Source organism: Mytilus californianus, unplaced genomic scaffold, assembly GCF_021869535.1.
Source record: "Mytilus californianus isolate M0D057914Y unplaced genomic scaffold, xbMytCali1.0.p SCAF_2, whole genome shotgun sequence".
NCBI lineage: Eukaryota > Metazoa > Mollusca > Bivalvia > Mytilida > Mytilidae > Mytilus > Mytilus californianus.
The window spans coordinates 46,346,159-46,371,996 of NW_026262668.1; the positions used below are offsets into that span (position 1 = coordinate 46,346,159).

Sequence of the window (25,838 nt, forward strand, 5' to 3'; positions counted from 1 at the left end):
ATAACACATACATAAATAAAAATAAATTGTCTTGCGGGTCGAATGTGATATATCAGAAAAACCAAAAATATTAATTTGTGCGAACCATTTAGGTCACGAAAATTCCAAAAAATTCCCAAGAGTAAAGACAGTTGTACAAATACTGTGAATTCACAGAACCCCGATCCAATCCATCTTTTATAAAAATAGTTTATCATTCCCTGTTTTATATATACTTACAGCATTCCGTTTTTTAATAATTCCTATTAAAGTGTGCAAAAAACTGCATTAAAAATAGATATTCCCAAAGTTAAAATTCCGCTGATTGGTTGAATAACTGAGGTGATCCCTAAGATTCACACAACATAACTATAAATACATTTCCTCCGCTGAAATGTAATTCCTCTGTGAAGCTACTCTAAAGGTAATATATTAATCCTGATGTAATCTTCAATTTTAAATGAAGCTGAAACTGTATATCAAAAGAAGAGAAGATACTGACAGATTGTTAAACAAGTTGCTTTCTTTAAAAAAAGAAATGCAATCGTAAACCAAAATGCTTGTTTGGCATTAAATATTAGATAATTGTTTTTTTTTTTATAAGTTAGAGTTAGTTTCTAGGCTTATGTTCAAATACAAATGTGAAGAAATTTAATCAATTAATGATTATTTGTGCTTAAAAAAAGAAATGCAATACGTGAAACTTAATAGCTGTTTTTATTGGAATTTGAGATATATTCATGGTTATTTGAACAATGGCTTGATATTGTTCATTATTAAGATCCTTACACCTGCTCTGCAAGGTTTTTGTGATGCTTAGGGTAGTAAGCATTGGCAATTTTAAGTTGTGTGCTTTGTGTTTTAGATGACAAACCTCTTTTGTTAAAAACAAAAACTTTTTAAAACCTTTAACTCGATTTGAAGATATTTTTTGAATGTCCCTTTTTATTTTGATGTTTTCTTATATTTTAAATTGTGGGTCATGAAAAAAGGCCTGCAAGTTTAATTGTAAATATATATAACTTGAATTGCACTGTATTCTCTTCACCTTGATGACCAAAACCAATTCATTAAGAAAGCTATTTACAGCCTAGACAAAACAGCTTACACCTTGTACTTATAAATAAACAAACTAAATTGAAAACAACAAAACAACTAACATAATCAAACCCGAAATTATCACTGAATACCCATTTCTAAACATTAGTTTGTTTAAAGGCCACATTTATGAACTTTTTTTATTTGAACACGTTTTTTTATTAACTTTTAAAGGGTGTCTTTTACATAGTAAAGTAACAATACTGTCTTATGGTATGCATGTAAATTCTTTTAAAACAGGTGTATTCATGAGCACATGTCCCAAGTCAGAAGTATGTTGTTTAGTGGGGTTTTTTTTTTTTTTGGTGCAGTTCATATTTGCTTTTTGTTTCTGGTTTGAAGTTAAATTAGATTTGATTTTTCCTGTTTAAATTGTTTTATAACAGTGTCTTGGGGCCCCTAGTAGGATGCAGTTCAATGTGAGCAAAGCCTTTGTGTTGAAGGCTGTATTATAACCTATAATTGCTTACTTTGACTACACTGTGTCTTGATGAAGAGTTGTCTCATTGGTATTCCTACCATATTTGAAACAGATATTCCCTCTGACATTTGACAAATCCATTAGAATAATCTAAATATTGAAATGGAACTGAAGTTGCCTTGTAGGTTTCTTATATTGACCTATCCTTTTTCTCTCGTGCTGGATAGTTTTACACTAGTCATTTGGGGGCACTGTATAGCCTACTGATCACTGAGATGGCTTGTATTGAAAGAAAAAATGTAACCTGTAAAATTTTGCTTAATTTTACCACATTGTGTCTTGAAAGGGAGTTGTGTCATTGACATTCATACCACATCTTCTGATTTTTATATTGAAGCTGTTTTGAATGAAAAAAAAATCATTGATTTCCAATATTGATTTTTTTTTTTAACTCAAATTAGTCGATACTAAAGAAACTAATTCCTCAATTATATATGTCATACAATGTCGTGTTTCTTGCTGCTTCTATGTTTAAGTGAAAGAAATCGTAAATGCAAACAACAAAGCAATTTAATACCAATAATATTTTATTTTAAACAAACATGGCAAGATCATTTTAGAGAAAATACAAAAGCTCAGGCACTACAAAATAATAAAGTTTCATATAACTTTTCAAAATTAAGAATCTCTTTCAAACATTCAGACACATACAATGTATCAATTTATATGCAAAGATATTACTTGAACAAATTTTGATTTTGAAACTTGAAGTTAATTGGGAAAGTGTTTAAGTAAGAAATTGGCTAAGATATTGATTTTTTTAACTGGTTATGAAATCCTTTCCTCTGACAGATTAATCATAATTAAGCAATAAACTTGTGTTCTAATAATCTTAAATTCTAGTGTCCATGGTATTACTATAATGTGCACTATAAAGTACAAATTATTAACACTCGTCAATTAAAGTAAGGTTCAATTATATATTTACACTTATGATAAAATAGTATACATGTTTTAAGCAATAATGATCTTAAAGTAGATTGCAAAAAAGAATTGAAGTTTTCAGGCTCCTTAAAAAGTTTATGAAATCTAAGCTTTAGATATAAATATGTACAAAACCATATTGAATTTTTCAATAATAATTTTGAGTTTAAAAACATTTAGATACTAGTATCTGACATTCAATGTATAGAGATTAATACTCATTCTCTGTAACCACTTAAACTTTTTCGGCACGCATAATCACCGATCTTTCTGAAAATTGGCTGATATGTAGATCCTATAAGCCTAGTCAGAAAAATAATGTCAACCGATATATATATTGGTTGGTTACCATGGTAACAGCGGAGAAATTTGGTATTTTTGAGAAAAATACAATATTTGGTGTAGTGCTGTGAAATTATGCGGCTACATCTATTAAAAAGAAACACAAAAACAATTAATTTCATTCTTGTTTTTATCAAAATTCAAAAAAAGTTATGGGGAATCTACCTAGAAACATGTGAAATTAATTTCTAAAAAATGATCATGTGCAATATTCCTCACAATACGAATTATCTCCCTTTGGTGGGTTACACTAATGACTGGACCAACGCGAAAATGCTAAATACTTTTTTATTTCTCAAAGGATTCATGTCATATTTGAATTGTAATAAATTTAGACCATTTAATACGTAAATATAAGAAAACATATTGAAAACTTCTTTAAATCTTCAGAAAACTTGACCTGACCAACGCTGACAATGACAGGACCAAACGAATATGCTAATAACCTCTTTGATTTCTTAAAAGATTTATGTTAAATTTGAAATAATAATAAAATTTCATCATTTAATATATAAATATAGGAAAAATTTATAAAAAAATCCGAAAAAGTGACCTTTCTAACGTTGACAATAAACTGACCAACAACATCAATGACCTAACCGATGAAACTTTCTGTGTTATTTTATATTATTAAAAAAAAATAGGAAAAATATATGTTTTTGGGTAAAAAACTTGACATGACCAACGTTGACTGTGTCCTGAATGTTGTACTACCTAATATTTATTTATATCTTATAGGATTTGTTTAAAATTTATTATAAAAAACAACATTAAGATTGAATGGTAAAGTCTTTATCAAATAATAAAAAAAAACCTGGGGAAAACAGTTTAGGGTACTGTGACGAGCACGGGGTTATTTAAACTTTTTATAGTATTGAGTAGTAGATTGTATTTTACTGTGTTGTAAATCATGTCGTATATTACCGGTTATAATTTGACAAGTTTGATCACAAATATAAAGTAACACAAAACAGGTGTGAAGTAGGCCACAAATACATGTAAGTTGATAATTCCAATATGGTTTGTTTTTTAATATTTTCTTAACAGTAAATAATTATTTCCACGTCCTACTTAAGGCATGCCCGAACCTTGTGCAGGATATCTTGGTAGTTTTAAATATTTTCATAACAAACAAAAAACATTTTGAGGACTACTTGAGGTATGCCTGAGCCCCTGTATGCACGATATCTTGGTAGTTAAAAATATTTTCATAAAATATAAGTAAACATATTCGCGGACTTAACTTGAGGTATGCAAGAGCCTCGTCTTAGTTTAAATGTATCCGAAAGTCAATACATTTATCGTTTGCTAATATGTTTGAAAATCATTTTATATTTTCTTATTTGATAAAATTAATGGTTCAATCTAAGTGTTTCTATAAATTTGATGCAAAGCCTTTTACATATAAATAGGTATATAGTCATTTTTCCTGGTCAAGATAACTGTCAGAATGTAGGACAGAAAGTCACAGACAAAAAGTCACAGACAAAAAGGCACGGACAAAAAGTCACATGTATAATATGTTATAAACATTGAGTTCTGTTTCATAGTAAAATCTAATTTTTTTTTGTTAAAAGAAAGCCAATATACTAATTTTGAGAAACATCTTTCTGTAATGGGCTTTCAGTGAAAATCAAATTATATGTACAAAAAAATTGAGAATGGACTAGGGAATGTGTCAAAAAGACAACAACCCGACCATAGAGCAGACAACAGCCGAAGGCCACCAATGGGTCTTCAATGCAGCGAGAATCTCCCGCACCCGGGGGCGTCCTTCAGCTACATGTATATAATTCTTTTAACTTTACCCTGTGTTAAGTTTTCATATTGTCAATATTTTTTAATTTGCTGTTAAAAATCCATAAAGATAATCGTTATTTTCTCAAATTTGAAAAATCCAATGCCTATTACTAATGTTAAGATAGTGCTACCTTAGTCGGATCCTGGGGGCCCGAAGGACCTACCCCCGCCTTTCATTGGAAACATTTGGTTGATAACAAATGGAATCACTGAAGCATGTATGTAGCGGGCCCTCTCTTGAGGCAGTCAGTGGGACCCCTTATATGAAAATTGTCTAGATGTTATATCCCCCCCCCCCCCCACGGTTGCTCGTCGTAAGACCCGCAGCTACCCGCTGACAGATTTTCCGCGGGTCCTCGTAGAGAAATGGAACTTTGGGAATAAATCTCAAAAATTCCTCCCCGGCCAGAACGGCAAACAAGAAATATGTCGGATGGATAGCAGGGACCATCGGATCGACGGCTGACTGTACCCAACCTGGCTGGTTACGTCATTTGTTTGCTAAAGAACCCTTGCGTTAATTCTTTTAGGAGCTCCCTAGTTGACCAGTTGAAATTGTCCGCCTTTATCCAAGCCTACCCCTATTGCAGGACCTTTCTGAAATTGTTTGTTTTTCAACTTAACTCAAAAATGATCTTCATATAGATACTCATCATCCAATAATACGAATATTATTCAAAACGTATAGCTATGCATGCTTTGCCATTTCAACATTGAGTTTAAGAATGAATAAGAAAATAAACAGCTCATAATGTAGGTATTTTTTCCTTTATACAAAGAAAGGTTAGATGGTCAATTATCATTTATTTAGAGGATCAACGTCTCACTCTTTTTGTTCTATTTTTTATTGTGTTGAATTGTATCAAATTGTTACCTTTAATTAATTTTTGGTCACTAGACTAGCAGGGCCTACAATGTTCCTATTAAATTAAATGATTTTGTTGTCTTCTGAAATATGCATGAGATGTTTGATACTGGACATAAAGCAAACCACAACTAATCGATCATTTCTTTTTTACAAAATCTTACCCCCCCCCCCCCCCCCCCAAAAAAAAAACAAAAAACAAACCCCAACGATATTGATTTTTTTCATTTGTGAAAAGCATTTATTTCTGAGCCTCACACACACAATTTTAAGCTTGGCCTTTCTTGAACTGTCAAAATTTTCTGATTGTATCTTCTTAATATTATGTATAAATAGGTAGAAGCTAGAAGCTATAATTCCAAACTGTCAACACCACGTCTTTGATCTTTTATCTTCACTACAGCATTTGAATAATTATAGTTGATGGACTGACTTATAAACACCATCGTTTTTTTGACACTGCATTAAAGTGAAAACTTACAGAAGAGAGTTTTTTGTATGAGAGATTTAGTCTATTTTTAAAGCGTTTTCCAAGTTTATGTATATAATTTATTGTTTCTATTGCAACACTATCACTAATAATGCCTGCAATATTATTAATATTTCTCAAATACAAGAAAACCTGCATAATGTAAGCAAAATTGTATACATTCATTGTCATATGTATCGAAGTTCATTAAAACGAATTTGTAAAAATCAGCACTCATCCGTAATATTGAAAATGGACTGCTTGTTTCCATGGCAACACATTCAATGGCAAATATTGCACAATTGAATATATATAATTTTTTAAATGATTTTATTTGTTTTTTCTAGATTAAGTAAATGTTTTTCTTGCATATTTTTCATGATCATGAAATTAGACTGAAATTGCTTCATAATCAGCACTTTTATCAAGATTAGAGAAATTGTGTTTGTTTCCTTCAAGTGGTAACATCATTATCGATATACTATACTAGCAAAATTATTATTATATCAAATGTGTGTATACAATGAAACTTGATAAGTGTTTTAGTTTTCCTACTTTTGTGAACATTTAAGAAACTAACTGAAACTTTTTTAAAATTGTTTTAAACTTGTGTATCATCATGAAATTGTTTCCATAGCGACACAGTTTAAACTATAATACCGTTATATATGAATATGTTTAAAATTTTGATGATTAAAATCATTTCTACAAATTGTATATTTATTTATTTTTTATTGACTGCAAAATTAGGTTTTAAAACATTTTTTTTTCAAAATTTTTCAATTTTTTTTTTCTGAAAAAATTAAAACTAAGCATTTTGTATCCATGGTAACAAAATAATGAGACATACTTCCCCATGACTTTTTCGCGTCATTGATAAGTTAAGACTATTGTATTTATGAATTCATGGTTGACTTTTACTCAGGTGTCCGCAACAAAATTTGGTGAGGATTCAAAAATGACATCAAAAGGGTATTTTTTACCTAATGCAAACCACATAAAAAGGGGGGTATTTGTGGTTATGATTGAAAATTGATATGAAGATATCAGTTATTAAATTACATTAATAAAATGCATATATTTAATAAAATCAGAAAAAATTATTCTTTCACTTATTTATTTACTATGAAAAATTATGTTGAAAATAGCCTTTTTCAGCTTAAATCATAGATATCCAGAACAGGTAAAACTGGTCACCGGTTGCTGTGGCAACCGATATGCATAGCAACCAAAATTTTGCCATTTTTTGTTTGTTTCATCAAGACTAGGAAGTGTGTGAAGTTTGAAGAAAATCGATGACCATGTGTGCCACACTCCCTATGTAAGAATTAAAATAGTTACAGAGAACCAGTATTAATATGTTGGTATGAAGGAGCTTATTTATTTTATGTCCAGTTATAAACTTTACTGCTGTAAAAATATTTATAAGAGAGCAGGATTCTGTTAAAGAAGTTCCAATCAAAGTTTACATAAAAAACCATGCATTTATTAATGAAAAAAAGCAAGTTTATAAAAATATTTCTATACATATTCACTTATATATACACTCAAGTCTGAAAATCATTGCTATGATTAAGTACAACCAAAATACATTCTTCTGAAGCATACATCTTAGAACACATATTATTTATTTAGAATTTAAACAAACATGCATTTTTCCCTAGCAAATATTTTAAAACCGTACATTTATCATTTAGAATTTAAACCAACTTAAATTCTACCCAAACATACTTCTTAAAACCACAAATGTACATTTAAAACTTTAATGATTTTTATTTACATGTAAACCTTATTTCATATATAAGAAAAACCAATGCAAATTGAATAAGATCTTAGAATGATTCTTATTCTTACAAGGAAAAAACCTTTTAAAAGATTTAAATTGTTGAGTAAAAAAGTATTGTTTTTCTTTGACATGTCTAGTTGTCAACTTAATGTTGAGAGATAAAAGATTTGAAACTGAGAAACACAAAAATCAGAATGCAGCTTCACCTTTCAACTCTTTATTTGTATGATAACATAAATAAAACAAACTTCAAAATTTCCTAAAAACTATTTTACATGCATAAAACCTAAGTATCAATTATCCTGTCGTCTTTCAAAATCTCCTTGCACTATTTTACATTTTCGTATTTAATATATTAAAACCGAAAATTCATCATCTGATCGTTTTCAAGAAATAATATTTTTTTTTTTTATTTTGACGAACATTTTGAAGAGCCTTAATTACTTCAGGTTAGATAATCTGTTTCCTGACCCAGATAACTATAAATAGAAATATTTTTTTTCTGATTCCTGCCTCCATCTGTCATCACTCGGTTTCTATAAATAGACATTTGATATCTTATCGCTGACCCTATTAAGTCTGCTGAAATTGCATGCATGATTAATTTTAAGGTTATCGATCGTAATTAAAGCGGCACATTTAATTCGTTATTTCATTGCTTGAAGTATTATTTCTTTCATCTGCATGGTCAAATGTTTTTTTTTTAAATATATTTTAGATTTAGATTTCAGTTTTAGTTTTTTTTTCATATTCAATATCTATGTATTCACATTCTAATAACGAAAAAGGATCCAGATATACCTATAACAATCTGATTTTTTATTTTAATAAAGGACGTTATATGACCTCCTTGTCTTTTAAAAAGGAAATAATGTTGCAATATTTAAAATTAGAAAATAACTGTATTAATTTTCAATTTGCAATGTTCTTTCACAATTAATTTAAACGTTATTTTTAATAAACGATATCTTTTTTCGAAAAATCCTCGTTTTTTACATCCATTCAAGGACGTATAATAGATTATATACGTCCTTGGTCTACTCTAGACGTAAAATTTTAATAAAGGGCAAGAAAGACTTCTTTTCAATTTCAGTATAAAAAAAAATGAATTAGCCTTCTTTGTACATCAAGTACATCTTCCCTAGACTCAAAATCTTAAATGAAATGCTAGTAATACTTCTTTTATAGATTTTAGTTTTAACGATTCTCGTTCCGAATGTAAATCGCATTGTTTACATGAAATCTTATCTCATATCTAAACACAGCTTGTTTCAACGTTCGACTCTAATTAAAATAAGTACGCATATATGTAGGTAGTCCGAGATTACTCTGACGTACAACGGCTGTTTTGCCAGACAAGCTGGGGCCGTGGGACGTCAGAGCTCGTCCCATATCAAAAAGTGGATATTTGCCCGTCCAAAATAGATGCGCTGCTTCGTCGCTTCTGGTGCCATCGGACGGCCTTGGAATTATATAAATCGGGTATCAATTTGTTCATTTTTTATTTATCTCTTCATTTATGTAAGTTTCACCTACCTGCCACCCTTTATTTTCTCATATTTAGACAGTTTTCACAGTGACCCACCGATTCTGGCATTTTGACTTTCATTTTGAAAGATTGTCATGTGATCACGAGAAAAAAGTAAGGCACAATGGACTATGGAAAATAATAATAATAATAATAAATTCTTTATTTAAAGAGGGTAAACTCAGTTAGTTACAATAAACTAATCTTCCCTGAGGCCCTCACATACAAATTACAATACAATCAAAAACAGATATTTACACAAAGTTAATTTACAGTCAATTTGTTCAATGTAATATTACTAACATGATAAGATATAAGGCTGTTCAAGATGTACATGTAGTCAAAAAATCAAATACAAATAAAAATAAAAGAATATACAAATACATTGTAGAAAATATAATCTTATCAGGACTGTGTTAAGTACTTCTTGATACTTTGTTTAAAAGTATAAGTGTTTTGAGCTTTACGCATTTTGTGTGGTAGTCCATTCCATAACACTGATCCAGAATAAACAAAAGATTTCTTAAATAGCTCAGCTTTTGGCTTAGGAACTATCAGATTACCTTGAGTGACGCCTCTCAGGGAGTAAGGATTATTATCTGATTTCAGTTTAAACTTTTGAACTAGGTACATTGGTGCTTCCATACGCATACATTTATATAGAAGTAAATATTTGTGGTATTTTATTCTATTGTCAACTGTCATCCACCCAAGTTTTTTAAATAAGGGGGCTGAGGGGGATAAAGGATCTGCATCTAGAATTAATCTTGCTGCCCTTTTTTGGAGTTTTAAAATTCTTGCTATCCCTTCATTTTTACATTCACCCCAAATAATACAGCAGTAGTCAATCAGGGGCAGAATATATCCATTGTAATATGTTTTCCTTGCATTTATATCTAAAAATTTCTTTATTTTAGAAAGAAGGTATATTCTGGATGATATATTAGCACAAACTTGGTCAATTTGATTTCTCCAGTTAAGTGTGCTGTCAATTTTAACACCTAATAATTTTTCACATGAAGAATTTTTTAATACTTTTGAATCTATTATTAAGTTTGGTTGATAAGTCTGAATTGATAGTTTCTGCTTTGTTCCAGTAACCAAACATTTTGTTTTATTTGCATTAATGAACATGTTATTCATTTTGCACCACTCTTCAACCCTGTATAAATCTTCTTGAACATCATCATGTATATTTTCTATGTTTTTCCCTGATTTATGAAGAGTGGTGTCATCAGCATATAGGTCTGTTTCACAATTTTCAATGCATAAGGGAAGGTCGTTTATCAATAGCACAAACAATAGAGGACCAAGTATAGAACCTTGGGGGACACCAAATTTTACATGTTGTTGTTCAGAGTAAACATTACAAATGTTTACCTGCTGTTTTCTGTTATTCAGGTATGACTTGAAAAAACTAACAGTAGCCTCACTAAATCCATAAATTTCAAGCTTTAAGCAAAGAATGTCATGATCTACCAAATCAAAAGCTTTTTTAAAATCTAATAAAATTGCTAGGTTTAAATTACCATCATTCATTTCTTGCAACCATTTGTCAATGATATTAATAAGTGCAGTTTGACAAGAATGCTGCGGCCTGAAACCAGATTGTGTAGGGTGTAAAAGGTTAAGTTTAGATAAGTATTTGTACATGTTATTAGAAACATGCCTTTCTATTAATTTTGATAAAGTTGGAAGAACAGATATAGGTCTGTAATTTGTTGCTAAAAACTTGTCACCATCCTTGAAAACTGGTGTTACCTTAGCATTCTTCAGTAAAGAAGGATATATACCAGTATCTATCATTCGGTTAAATATGTATGTGAGAGGTGATGCAATAACAGGGGCGCTTAATCTTAGGATTTTTGGTCCTATATTATCCATACCAGATGCTTTGTTTATATCAAGTTTTGTTAACTCATTAAATAGCTCATTCATGATCACTGGTGGTATAGAAAATTTATCATGTTTATGTAATTTATTTTTAACAAATTTGCCAAGATTACTGAAATCTGCTTTGTTTACAGGTGTATAACTTCCTTGTTCTCTTAATTTTTCAGCACAGGAAGTGAAAAAGTTATTAAAAGTTTCTGCTATTGATTTTTTACTTTTAGTTGTATTGTTATCTTCTGTGGCTAACTCATATGGTGTATTTTTAACTTTTGGGTTCAGACTGTGAAGACATTTCCATAAAGTTTTAGGGTCATTGGAGTCTTTTACCATATTTTTATAATAATTCTTTTTTGAGCTATCTATGACATGTTTAGTTTTATTTCTCCAAAATCTATACTCACTCCATAAACCAAGTGCATTATATTTATCTCTCATATTCCTAGCATAAATGATTTCACTGTTATACCAATCAGGCTGTCTGTCCCTTTTGACTCTCTTTTTAACAACAGGAGCATGTTTATCTAAAGCTTTGTTCAACATATCATAAAACAATTGTAGACAGTCAGAGGGGTTTTCTTCAAATTCAATTTTATGAAAAGGTGTAGTTTGCAGATCTAATAAAAATTCATTTTGGTTGAAATTTTTGAAATTTCTATAAGTAATTGTACTGTGTGTATTCTTTTTTCCTATATTTGCTTCTTTCCTTGCATGATGTATGCATATGACCCTAGGTCAATATGAATATATAATCTAACACCTCGCTCATTTACGATGCTAGCAATGTAAATATCCGAGAGCTTCCGAATGTTATCGTGGTTGGCACTAAATGCTTAGTACCGATCTGCTGTAAAGGAGGTGAAAAATCGTGGTTTGCTACTAAATGTTAAATATCGATCTCCTATAAAGGAGGTGAAAAAAGTATAAATATTTGCATATTTGAGTCTCGAGGTCGCAAAATCTCTCGTAACTTGACTTCCATTTGAAAATAAAAGTAAAAATGTCTGAATCGATGGGTCACTGTGAAAACTGTCTAAATATGAGAAAATAAAGGGTGGCAGGTAGGCGAAACTTACATAAATGAAGAGATAAATGAAAAATGAACAAATTGATACCCGATTTATATAATTCCAAGGCCGTCCGTTGGCACCAGAAGCGACGAAGCAGCGCATCTATTTTGGACAGGCAAATATCCACTTTTTGATATGGGACGAGCTCTGACGTCCCATGGCCCCAGCTTGTCTGGCAAAACAGCCGTTGGACGTCAGAGTAATCTCGGACTAATATGTACTTAAATATTAGCAGCTTGTAATTGCGTGCAAGGAAGTATTTAAATGCTTATTAAAGTAGCTTGCATCATAATAAATTTCGCATCATATGTAACATATCTCTATACAGTAACCAACCCTCAGTGGTTTACGCAATGAACGTCTATATAATGTTGTTACATAAAATCAGATAGTGAGTAAGGATCTATCCCGCCATAAAAAAATCCACGAATGAGACTTCTTCGACTTTGAAAACGGAGACTATAATCGTTTTGTTTTCAGAAATTCTGTTAAGCATTATTTACAATTCGTTTGTATTATATTTGGGTGCTGTTTACCTTTGTTGTTGAGAGCGGTAAGTAACAATCCCATGTCTTAGAAATGTAGACAATGGACAAAAATGTGAACCTTGACGATATGGGTCACTGACATTTTTCTCTGATTTTAATATCTAACCATTTAATAATTTCTGAATTATCTGTATTTGCATTATCTTTGTATTTAACGTGTAACCATGAACATATCTTCAATTTGTTCAAGGTTATACACGATAAATGGCTATGATGAGGAATTTGTATGCACAGTACACAAAGATGGCGGATAATGTATCTGACATCATTGAATAATCATGTGACATTATTATTTGTAAACAAACGTCGAAACGAACACGTGTCGGAACTTTCCATATTATTCCAAATTTTGGATTATTTTTTACAGATTTTGCAAAAACTACTGGACTTCCACCTTTTTGTATATATAAATTTTTGTCGCGAACTAAAATGTCCATGAAACTTTTTCAATACATCATCATTCATATAATATATAGCTATAGTCTGCCATATGATGTCTGCATGAATCAACACATTGAACATATTATTTCAACAAACATGTTCAATACTTGAAAAAAAAACCAACATGCAGTGAAATATTTTGGCTAAAATACATATATATGGTTGCATATAATTTCTGTAATGCTTTTCCCCCTCATAATAGTATTTCATGTATGTATACTATAAACTACATGTATTTTTAAAATGCACATTGAGTAGTCCCAAGTAAGGAGTACTATGTTTGTAACACTCAGAAACGTGACGTCTATCCCCAAAACCTGTTCTTTTTATAATTATGAACACTAAAACGCTCCATATGAAGCCAATACGTCTCGCTTTTTTAGTTTTATGGAACGCTTAGTCATGTCCACCGTTATTAGATAGTGATTTGTAGACTAATCACTAATATGGACTTATTTTTTGGCAGTCACAATTACACATTAACACTGACAGCTGCAATTGTAGGTGAGGCCAAATAAAATAGTATGTGTGGTTCCAGTTACATCTAAAAAAAAGTTAGGGTAGATAGGTAGGGATTTTCTTTTTAATTTATGTTTTTTTTTACATTGAGTTAAAATGACTTTAACAGTGCTTAATGATAAATGAAAAAAAAAATATTTAGGGTAGGCTATTATTAAGACTAAAAAGTAGGGTAGGTAGGGTAACTGGAACCACGGCACACATATATTTTTATTTGGACTGAGGAACCCTTTAGAATTGTGTCCTTTTCTGGGAACTTTTGTCAATTATACACGCCTTAAGTTTATGATGTCATTTACTAGATAGAGGGGACCGCTTGTATCCCTGCACTACTAAAGTTCACCAAGTGTCTTCGTGATAGTCAAGATGAACTAGAAATAATGTGTGTTCCAAAAGGTATTGAATAACAATAACTCTAATGAAGTGTTGATGATCAATTAAAAGAATTTAATTTGCCAAAATGATTCGTACAATATAGCATTATTTTTTTTTTCAACCAATCGCTCAACATAGGTACGGAAGTGATTACACCCCTAAACGCACGAATAATGTTCACTTAAATCAAACTTTTTGAGGGAAATGCAATTAACTCGAAAGTTGTCTATTTGTTTTGTCTTATTACAACAAAGTCTCCAAAGCTTAACTAAGGTACATAAAAATGTATGCTGTTTTTGGCATAGCCAATGACGTTAACAATTTGTTAAAGATTATAATTACAATTTTTGACTCAAATATAATCTTTATTGACTATGATTTCAGTCATCCAACCAAGGGTTGGTCGTTCTCCTCGGCTTCCTTCACCTATGTAATAAGACTACATTACTGTTTGTTTACATGTAGGTTAGTTTAACAGGAAACACTTAAGTGAAGTCAATGATACATGGTATGTACGTGTACTTGGCAACTATAATGCAGTTGAAGGAGCATTTGAATATCTCATTCTTTTGATATCAAGGGGCCTGCCCCAAAAATTATTGGTTAGTTTATTATATATTACAGAGCTCCAGATAAACTGCGTATTAGCGTGATCACGCAATAAAAACAATTGAAAACCCAATGCAATTGACTATTGCAGCGTTCAAAACCCCAATTAATGCAAAGGAAAACCCAATTATATATGAAATAAAATGCTTCGCTGAGCGCAGCCTGATACGACCGCAGAGGTCGAACCCTGTACAGTTGGGGCAAGTTTGGACACAATATTCAAGCTTGATAATGTCTGAATTTGGATTGTGATCAAATTTTTGACATAATATAGGTTTCTGACACAAAAGAAATGTGGTCAAAGATCTTACAAATCTATTGCGCAATACTGTGCAATTGAAGATTTCTTCTTGAAACATTCAAAAATTCGAAATTTGACAATTTAAAAAAAAATTAAGTTAGAGAACGGAAACTAAAAATTTTGCAAATTTTCCATTATAAAGGGGCCTTACTCTAGAACGGTTAAAGTGACGCCACCAAAGTTCAAACTTGATCTGTGTTTTGTGGTAATAAGCATTGTGTATAAGTTTCATAACATTTGGTTGAGGCAAACTTAAGTTAGAGAACGGAAACTAAAAATTTTGTAATTTTTCCATTGATAAAGGGGCATAACTCTAGAACGATTTGTGTGACGCTACCAATATTCAAACTTGGTCTGTATTTTTGTGGTAATAAGCATTGTGTATAAGTTTCATAAAAATATTTGGTTGAGACAAACTTAAGTTAAAGAACGGAAACTAAAAATTTTGCAATTTTTCCATTTATAAAGGGGCATAAGCTCTAGAACGGTTAAAGTGACGCCACCAAATTTCAAACTTGATCTGTGTTTTGTAGTAATGAGCATTGTATATAAGTTTCATAACATTTGGTTGAGATAAACTTAAGTTAGAGAAAGGAAACTAACAATTTTGCAATTTTTCCATTTATAAAGGGGCATAACTCTAGAACAGTTAGAGAGACGCTACCAAAATTCAAATTTGATCTGTATTTTGTAGTAATAAGCATTGTGTACAAGTTTCATAACATTTGTTTGAGGCAAACTCAAGTTAAAGAACGGAAACCAATTTTGGGACGTACGTACGGACGGACAAAGGTAAAACTTCAAATATATGAATCCCCTAAAAAAAATTGGAAAAAAAGTCCCCCCCCAAAAAATTTTTTTTGAAACCCCCCTTTGAGCAATAACCCCAAAACTCAATCCAAGCATTGCCTTTGTAGTATGGAACCTTGTAGTACAATTTCAGAGAGATCCATACACTTAAACACAATTAATTTTATTGTCTGGAAACTAGAAAAATGCTTGTTTTTTGCCCTTTTTTGGCCCCTAATCTCTACATGTTTTGGGCAATCAACCCCAAACTCAATCCCAGCCTTCCCTTTGTGATATGGAACCTTGTGGTACAATGTCAGAGAGATCCATACACTTACACACAAGTTATTGTCTGGTAAACTAGAAAAATGCTTGGGTTTTTTTTGCCCCTTTTTGGCCCTTAATTCCTAAACTGTTGGCCCAATAACCCCTAAAATGAATCCCAACCTTCTACTTGTGGTATTAAACATTGTGGTACAATTTCAGAGCAATCAAAATACTTATACACAAGTTATTATCCTGAAACTAGAAAAATGCTTGTTTTGGGCCCCTAAATTCTTAACGGTTGGGACCATCATCCCCAAAATCAATCCCAACCTTCCTTTTGTGGTATTGAACCTTCTTTAAAAATTTCATAGAGATCCATTTGCTTAAACTAACGTTATTGTCCGGACGACGACGCAGACGACGACGACATCATACCATTATACGATCCCAAAATTTTTTTTGCGGTCGTATAAAAACCATGGGTTTTCAACCTTTCTAGTCGTTTTCCTGTCTTTATTTACCCTTATCTATACATTATCGTCATGTAAATCTATTTTTGTATTATTAATTTTATAACTGGAAATGTCCTTGCGTTCTAAAAATAGAGCGTCACATCAAATAATTCATCTGGGTCCCTGTTGAAATTGTCTGTTGCTCAAAAAGGTAAACGTACTGATGTATAAAATAGATTTCGATCTTCTCCGTGTTTATCAACTTAGCGTAAATGATCATAATTATTTTGGTATGCTCGGGATTTATGACAATGAATGAATTAAAACGAAAGTAAATTTCTGTTAAAAAATTGAATAGAAGCATGTTTTAGCTTCTTTTTGATAGCTGAGGTATGGTTATGATAACTAGACTCAGCTAGTGTTATCAGGAAACCATGCCAAGAAATCCTCGCTAAAAATTCCGGTGGACCTCCTACGACACCTATTAGTAGTTAAAGATTTGATTTCATTCAACAAATTAATTTATGACCTGCAAGTACGTGTCGCTTAGAACACGGCCATATAACAAATGGTCAATATTAATCATCCATGTAATTTACTCTATGGGATGTTTGCAAAATTTCAACGGAGGCAATTTCTTGGCATGACGAGACAGCATCTCAGCGATAAAAGAATATGTTCGAAAGAACTATGCACTTGGCTACCTTTTTTTCTTCAATTCGTTTTTTAAACGTCTTGGCTTCTTCAACTTGAATAATAGAAAATAAAACTATATATTAAACGAAAACTGGAAAAAGTGAGAAACAAGTTTCTTTCATTAGTGAAAATTACTGCTTCATTGCTTATCTCAGAGTTCGAACCCTACACGTGGTAGCTTGGTTCGACTCCAATCTTAATTAACTAGGATTGACAGTTTCCTTGCCGAAGGTCAGTGGTTCTCTACGGGCGTCCCAGCTTTCTACACACAAAAAAGCTGGTCACCATGAAATAGCAAATAATGATAAAAGTGGCGTTAAAGACCAACAATGAATACATCAATCATTTTATATCTTAGACGTTTCAAACACATCTCGTAGTTTTTTTAAACACGAATCTATTTTTTTTAAATTGAATTTGACAATAGCAATTTTCCCGCATCGTATAATGGTGAATCCGGATAACACTGTAATATGTGCCGTTGGACATGAAAAAGCTTAACCTCTAATAATTTTGAATAACTAGGAGAATAGATGAATTTTAAAGCAGAACTATTTTAAATATTTGTCAGCTATTTTAGGGGAAAGCATTCATTATTGAGCAGATATTTAAGATTTCCGAGGATAAGGCAACATTAAAGGTACCTATCTTTTAAGGTTGGTGTGTCCATCATATTTCATATGTGGCAACCTTTTGTTTAAGGCTTAAAATAAATTAAACTTTTCAAAGTTATTCAAGTAACATTACTAACTTAATGTCGACACCTTATAATGTAGAATATCTATTTTAAACAGAAAAGGGTAATTTCTATGTCAAAAGATTGCAAAATTTCTGAGAATGAATAGAACAGTCCCTATTCGAATGCAGCATTCGCTAACTTAGTAGACATGTCTTTGACAAGCAATACTTTGAACCACTGACAGTGTCTTTAACGATCCCATGCGCAAAAATGACAAAATTAAAAAACAGAGTATTGTCCCTGCTAAACTGAAGAGTGTAGGTTTCAGCTGGAGAGTTCCCGATGAAGACATTTTTTTTTTTCAGTTAAAAAATTTGAGGTACACAGTCTACAAAATGAAACAAAAGTTGAAAATCTGATGCTCGTCTTGGCGTATACTCAAAAATGTACTTATTTGGGACTGCTTAGACATGAAATGATGTCACAAGACACATGCGACCAGTCACGGCTTTTATAGAACGAGTTGCCCCTCAATCATACACCTTTGACACATAGTCCCACAATGCCCTAATGTTCTAAAGCATAATAAAAAATATCTTAAAATCCACTATAAAAGAAATAACATAACTAATAATTTTAACCATAAAATTTATATGAAAAAAAACCCACAGATATTAAAGTTTACATTCATTACAAATGACAGGAACTGTATTTGTAGACAATCGATTACGAGCGACCAAACAGGTCATTTTTGAAAATCAGATCATTTCGTCTTTTTCTATTTAGTTCTTTGAGTCTCTTTTTTGTTTTTTTTTCACTTTATTATTCATGACATGAAAGTTTTAACCTTAACTTCATGTTCTAAAACATATACGTGTGCATTGTGCTTCAATAAAAAAAAATATGGGGTAAACGTCAATGAGACAGCCACCTAGTGACAAAAATAACCAAAAGACATGTGCTCGCTTTGACGGTAAACCAGATATATGCGAGATTCCCTCACGGGATAAAGGAAGAAAGACCATTCACAATTTGTCTTACATTTGTTTTTCTCTCTTTTAATTAAATAAAAAAAAAAACTTTCGAATGTTGAGTTCATAAGATAAAAATATTCCCTGTGGAACAACCCCCCCCCCCCCCCCCCCCCCCCTTTTCTTTGTTTGGTGCTCTCCAATTTCAACACCCAAATAACTTAAAGGCTTTTCAATCTTATTAAAATTAAAACCTTGCTTTCTAACCAATCTATTCATGTACCGGACCGGGAACTTTCTTTATTTAATAAGAAAATCTACAGTGCCGTTATATAAATGCATGTTGTCTGCTTGGAGTCCCCGCCCGAAAAGAAAGAAATAGCCTCTCCAAGATACTACATTCCTGCATCACGTGATTTTTGCCTCGTGGAGCTTACATTAGAATGAATACCGAATATGGAAAGTGAAACTACAGTTCAAAACATAAAGTCCGAAGGCACATAGAAGAAAAAGAAGGATTTTTTTTTGCAAAGGGTGCCGGGGTAATCTTCTCTGTGTTCATAATATACACGAAATATTTGCCACTGCCCCTTGTCTGTTCTATAAATTGTAATCCTGAGTTTTCTATCTGTTACATGCCAAGAAATCCTCGCTAAAAATTCCGGTGGACCTCCTACGGCACCTATTAGTAGTTAAAGATTTGATTTCATTCAACAAATTAATTTATGACCTGCAAGTACGTGTCGCTTAGAACACGGCCATATACCAAATGGTCAATATTAATCATCCATGTAATTTGCTCTATGGGATGTTTGCAAAATTTCAACGGAGGCAATTTCTTGGCATGGTTCATCGGACGCACGGGTTCATGCATAGCTCTTCAAGACAGAAAACCATGCGTCCAGGGCGACTATATGCACCTTAACGAAAATATTAAGTATGACAAACACGGGTTTCGTCTCCGTATGAATAATCAACGATGCAACAATAAAATTAGTTGGAACAGTCAGTGATACGCCAAATCAAATATATAGTTGAATAGCATTGAAAACCAAAAGTTATAATAAGGGACAACCAATTGCAATGACCAGATACTTTTATGTAAATACAATTAAACAAAAACATTCAAGTATCAAGTGTAGTACAACATTGTCATTTATTTATCTGATGTTGCAGGATCATTTAAATTGAGTGTGATCTCGGTCTTTAAACCACCCCTGGTCATATCCTTAACCTAGTCGTTCTAGTCAAAGTTTTAAGGTGCATGTATCGTAATCCAACTATTTTTTTTAAGAAGGTCTGGCGAAGAGTTGATAGGACCGGCAAAACCATCTTACAGGATCCAATGTTCACAAGTTCTACATAAAAATCTAAAAACTTAGCCACACCTACCCCAAATAAACCGAAGGGTGATCGAATGTGCCCTAGAAATGTAATTTGTTACTGCCCCACTAGTGACACCAGTTTATATAACTTTGAGAGAAAAAACAAAACTGGCTGAACAGTTAAAACATTCCAGACTCAAATTAAACGAACAATTGCTCATCGACATGATCAAGGTATAAACCAAATAAAACAGCCATCTCATATATAATGAAGGAAACATATTTAAATCATGGATGAACATCTCTGTTTGATATAACTTCATTATAACATGCCCAAATTCAATATCTTGATGATGAAAAAAACCATTACATTAAAGAGCTTGGTGGAGAAAAACCCAATTTGATATTTGCTTGAGGGGTGAATTGGAGTTAATAATGCAATTGAAAAAACTATTTCACTCAATAACATAAAAAATAGTGGGTAAAAACCCCAATTTGTGAATTCTTATCTGGAGCTCTGAATTAGATGCTGAATCTGATTAGTTCAGTTTGTGGGGAACCAGTACTGGTAAGTCAATAATATTTGGTGTGTTGTTGTACATGTAATTAAGTTTTACCCTTGTCCGTACGTACGTACGTCCCATAGTTGCTTTCCGTTCTCTAACTTTAATTTGCCTCAACAAAATGTTATGAAACTTATACACAATACTTATTACCACATAACACAGATGAAATTTGAATTTTGGTGGTGTCACTTTAACGGTTCTAGAGTTATGCCCCTTTACAAAGGGAAAAATTGCTGAATTTTTCATTTCCGTTCTCTAACTTTAGTTTATCTCAACCAAATGCTATTAAACTTATACACAATGTTTATTACCACAAAATACAAATCAAGATTGAATTTTGGTGGTATCATTTTAACAGTTCTAGAGTTATGCCCCTTTACAAATGGAAAAATTGCTTAATTTTTCGTTTCTGTTCTCTAACTTTAGTTTGCCTCTACCACATGCTATGAAACTTATACACAATGTTCATTACCACAAAATACAGATCAAGATTGAATTTTGGTAGTGTCACTTTAACAGTTCTAGAGTTATATCCCTTTACAAATGGAAAAACTGCTGAATTTTTCGTTTCCGTTCTCTAACTTAAGTTTGCCTCCACCAAATTTTATGAAACTTATACACAAAACTTATTACTACAAAACTCAGATCAAGTACAAATTTGGGCAGCATCACTTTTACCGTTCTTTAGTTATGTCCCTTTATAACTATATGATATGCAAGCGGGGGCATCATCTGTATCCCATGGTCACATTCTCCATTTATTTTAAACATCTCTGCTGCCTGCTGATGAGTCCTGAGTGTAAATGACCATTCACTGATAGTCTGATACATATCTGTAATGTTAGTAAGTATAAACTATTTTTTTTAATCCTTTTGTCCATCAGTCCTGTTCATATCTAAAAGAATTTTAATCAGTTTGAAGGAGTTATGAGCATCTGTATTGGTATCTGCCATATCTGGAGTGGTATATTGTCGTTACTTAAAACCATAATATATCTTCATAGAAACAATTTCCACATTTAAACAAAATCTTTTACTAATGATACTGGGAAGATCCTGAACAAATTTTCAGTTTTATGTGGACAAACCCAAGTAAGAAATGACCACCTCAAAGGAACATAAATAGAACCATACAAATATTACATGCATGCAGGTTCTCGGACACCATCTCGCATACTAAAATCACAGCATGCAGAAATGCACCTGATGTGGTCCTCTTCTAGTTTTGAGTTTTTGCTGCTATCCAAAATCAATGTGGAACGTATTTTATCGGAATCATTTGGCAATCCTTGCAATCTTCTGCTTCTTTACGTAAATCTCTCCAGCGTTGGAGCACACTCAGCTAGCTGTTTTCCCTTAGCGGATCATTTAAAAATGTTAATGTATTCACATAGAAGTTATTTCAAAGTTAAAATGTTGAAAGGAAATCCTCCAATGGAACGTTGCACTTGCAAACATTTTACCATGTAAATGAAGGTTGCGGTAAGCTTGCTGCAAACATAATTATGCAAATTAGATTTGCAGCAAACTTGCAGCAACTGTTTGCTGCAAACTTGCGGCAATTGTTTTCTGCAAACTTGCGGCAAACTTGCAGGAACTACACATATACCAATGTCATGTGTAAATCACATTCAATTTATCTCTTTCAAATTACACATCAAAATTTTAAAAAAGAACTTCCTGTCTGTGTACAAACACTGAAAGAATACTTGCACACTTATGAGATTAAAGGAAATACATACATGCATTTCATTTTTGAAAAAACGGAGCGGGGGTCATTCTTAAATGACATCATATACCGGTATTAAGAAATAAAAAAAGGATAAATCTCTAATGTGTTTTGAGCATAAAGCTTTTTTAAGATAATAATTCCATTACAGAATTGAACTTAACTTTATTAAACAGTATACATTTAATCAGTTACAAAATTCAAACTTATAATAGCTAGAGTACTTCAAACACATAGTTGTTATGATGGTGACATTAATTATTTTATTAAAACAGTTCTATGAATAATTTGTACTCACAAAACTACATATTGAATAATCTATATTATTGAACCAAAATGCCTCCTTGATCTCTTATATGTAACATTTATCAAACACAATCAACATGACCTAGCCCACAATTTCAAATTGTTAGCTTTTCAGGAAGTGCCAACTAGGCATGCCCAGTCAATATTGTGTAATTCTTGCAATGTTCTGGCAAACATATAGAATGGTCAAAGTTTTCTGCAATTTTGCGGCAAACATATAGAATGGTCAAAGTTTTCTGCAATCTTGCGGCACACATTCTTTATTATCTTAACTGTCTTGCAATCTTACTGCAAACATTGATGTTTCTGCAAACTTGCCGCAAGCTTGCAGCAAACAGCTGCAATGTTTGCGGGAAGTTTGCAGCTAGCGGCAAACATCTGCAAACACTATATTCTGTGGTCCTGCAAACTTGTTGTTTACCCAAACTTGCAGCAAGTCTGCTGCAAATTTGCGGCAAACATTTCAGTTCTATAAGGGTATGTTTTAACTATAGAGCGTTTTCTGATGATTCCATGCTTACCTGTCATTGTGAAAATGCCAACTGTCATACCAATATTTCTCCCAGCCAGCATCATATCTTCATTATCTTTCCCTTTTGTTTTTCTTGCGGCCCATAGACCAATCACCAATATAAGTATATAAAAAATGATAACAGCAATAAGTCCTGGTACATTGACAGCCATGCTCAGACTTTTAGATATTGAGAACTTTCAGGTAAACTGTTGATAGCGTCAATCAAAAAATTAAAGAGAAAACTACGGATGATCGAACCACGTTGAACTCTGACACACATTTTCAAGGTAAAGTAGATGAACGTCACATGCATAATATAATTACTTTCGACATGCAGTCTGAACTACATTTTACCTTTATCGAAAATAATGTATTTATAACCTTAAAACAGCCTAAGGCTATAAACTTAGGAATGGAAATTCAAAATGATTGTTTATGTGTTGATAACGATATATGTCAAATGTTAAATAAATAAGGTGTATCATGAAGTTGCACTAGACCAGTTTTTTTTTTTTTTTTTTTTTTAATTAACAAAGGCTAAAAGTATAGAAAATTTTGATAGCCTCTATGAAAATGAAAAAATGATAAATATTCTTTGCCTATCAACACAAAAACAGGTAGAAAGCATATAGGTTCCTTTATTAAAAAGTCATTGGCACTAAGGATAGGGGACTCATAATTGAATTTTGAACTATTTTCATTAGTTTGTTTAATATGATTATACATGCTTTTTTCTTGTCATTATGTTAATGTTGTTTTTGTCACAAATCGTATAAGTTGGTTTATAAGGCAATAAAAGTTTGATTTGATTTGATTTGAAATATGACACACATTTCAAGGTAAAGGAGATCTAATTTTTCAAATGAAAAAGACAACCTTTGAGCCACAGTCCGAAACTTGACTGTTTACCTATTACCTAGTGGCATACAAAATTTTAATCCTTATCCTAATTATCTAAGAACAGTTTTTTAAGGGCCAGTATTAAAATCATAATCATATTCACTCAAAGTAAAATACAGCTTTTGTATCCGATTATTTCATTTGTGACGTCAGATTCCATGGTAATTGGAGTCCTCAAAAAAACTTTAATCAGACTGAATATATTGTCTTATTTCTTATGCAGCAAAAATACTGCAATCTGATTGGTTAATTACCCCGGTATTAATAACAACCCACCCTTGTTCACCCCAGGATAAATAAAATTTTGCCAAAAAATTGAAAAATAAAATGTCAAAAAAAAAAAAAATATATATATCAAAATAAATAAATTTGAGGACAAAAATTTGTAAAAAAAAAATTTTTTAATTTTTGTTTTCCCGAAAATTCAAAAGAACAAAATTTTTTTTTCTGAATTTCCCAAAAATAAAGAAAAAAGTATTTGACAATACGAAGCAACATTAACGTTGAAAAAATGTTACACTGGAAATTTTTCATTGGCATTTTTCAATTTTACATCCCGGTTTAAAAATGAGTAAAGGAATTGTTCATAAGAAATTAATTCGTTATCTTGGTGTAATCAGGGGTGTACGGAATTTTACAGCCCTGATTACACCAAGATAACTATTATTCTACTATAGGCTAGTATCAAAAACGATATGACAGGCACTAAATCGCCGGAGCCAAAAAACATTTCAGTGGGCCCTTCCCTAAGCTATTACCTTTCATTTGAGCCATGTCCGGTAAAGAACTTTGCCGTACAAAGCTGGCGAGGCTTACCGAAAGAGTGTAAGGTGGATACGTATTTTTTTCTATAACAACAACTTTGAACACCTACAATTCCCGAATGAGCCTAACTCCCAAAAAAACATTTCAGTGGGCCCTTCCCTAAGCTATTACCTTTCATTTGAGCCATGTCCGGTTAAGAACTTTGCCGTATGGAGCTGGCGAAGGGCCCACTGAAATGTTTTTTGGGAGTTAGGCCAATTCGGGAATTGTAGGGATTCAAAATTGCTGTAAAAAAAATTACGTGTCCACCCTACACTCTTTCGGTAAGCCTCGCCAGCTCCGTACGGCAAAGTTCTTTACGGGACATGGCTCAAATGAAAGGTAATAGCTTAGGAAAGGGCCCACTGAAATGTTTTTTTGGGGGGAGTTAGGCCCATTCGGCAATTGCATGTAGGGGTTCAAAGTTATTGTTCAAAGTGTACATTTTTTTAATACATTTCTTTCAAGTAAGGGTGTTTGGAAAGCCGATATATAATAATTGTCTTAACTACACTACAATAATAACAAACACAAAGCAATGCATTTAGCCGTGCAGACTAACAGAGCCGGCGTTTAATGTATATTTTATATTATAAATACATATATGAAATACAAATACATTCCAAATTGAGGTACACAGAAAGAATAAACGTCTAAAGAATGTCTACTATGAAGCAATAATAGCCCATATCTCTATGTATGTATGTAAATATATCCGTCTTTAACGTAACCTCGCCGCCCAGGAAAAACCACAAAAACTTTACTAAAGAAAATTGATATGGAAACCTGTGTTACGGAGCAAGTGCAAGGCACGC

At 32.1% G+C, this 25,838-nt stretch overlaps 1 protein-coding gene across 2 annotated transcripts in view; it reads right to left on the minus strand.

The window, feature by feature from the left end:
- LOC127729877 (high-affinity choline transporter 1-like) overlaps nucleotides 1-23,584 on the minus strand; it is a 59,654-nt gene extending 36,070 nt beyond the window's left edge. Inside the window, exon 1 of one of the 2 annotated variants that reach the window (XM_052237810.1) lies at nucleotides 23,327-23,584. In XM_052237810.1, coding sequence (XP_052093770.1) covers nucleotides 23,327-23,489 — 163 coding nt within the window. In that variant the 5' untranslated portion in view covers nucleotides 23,490-23,584. Of the gene's footprint in view, nucleotides 1-9,280; nucleotides 9,402-23,326 lie in introns of those variants that run through there. The other variant, XM_052237811.1, reaches the window with a different exon arrangement.
- Nucleotides 23,585-25,838: the final 2,254 nt, after the last annotated feature.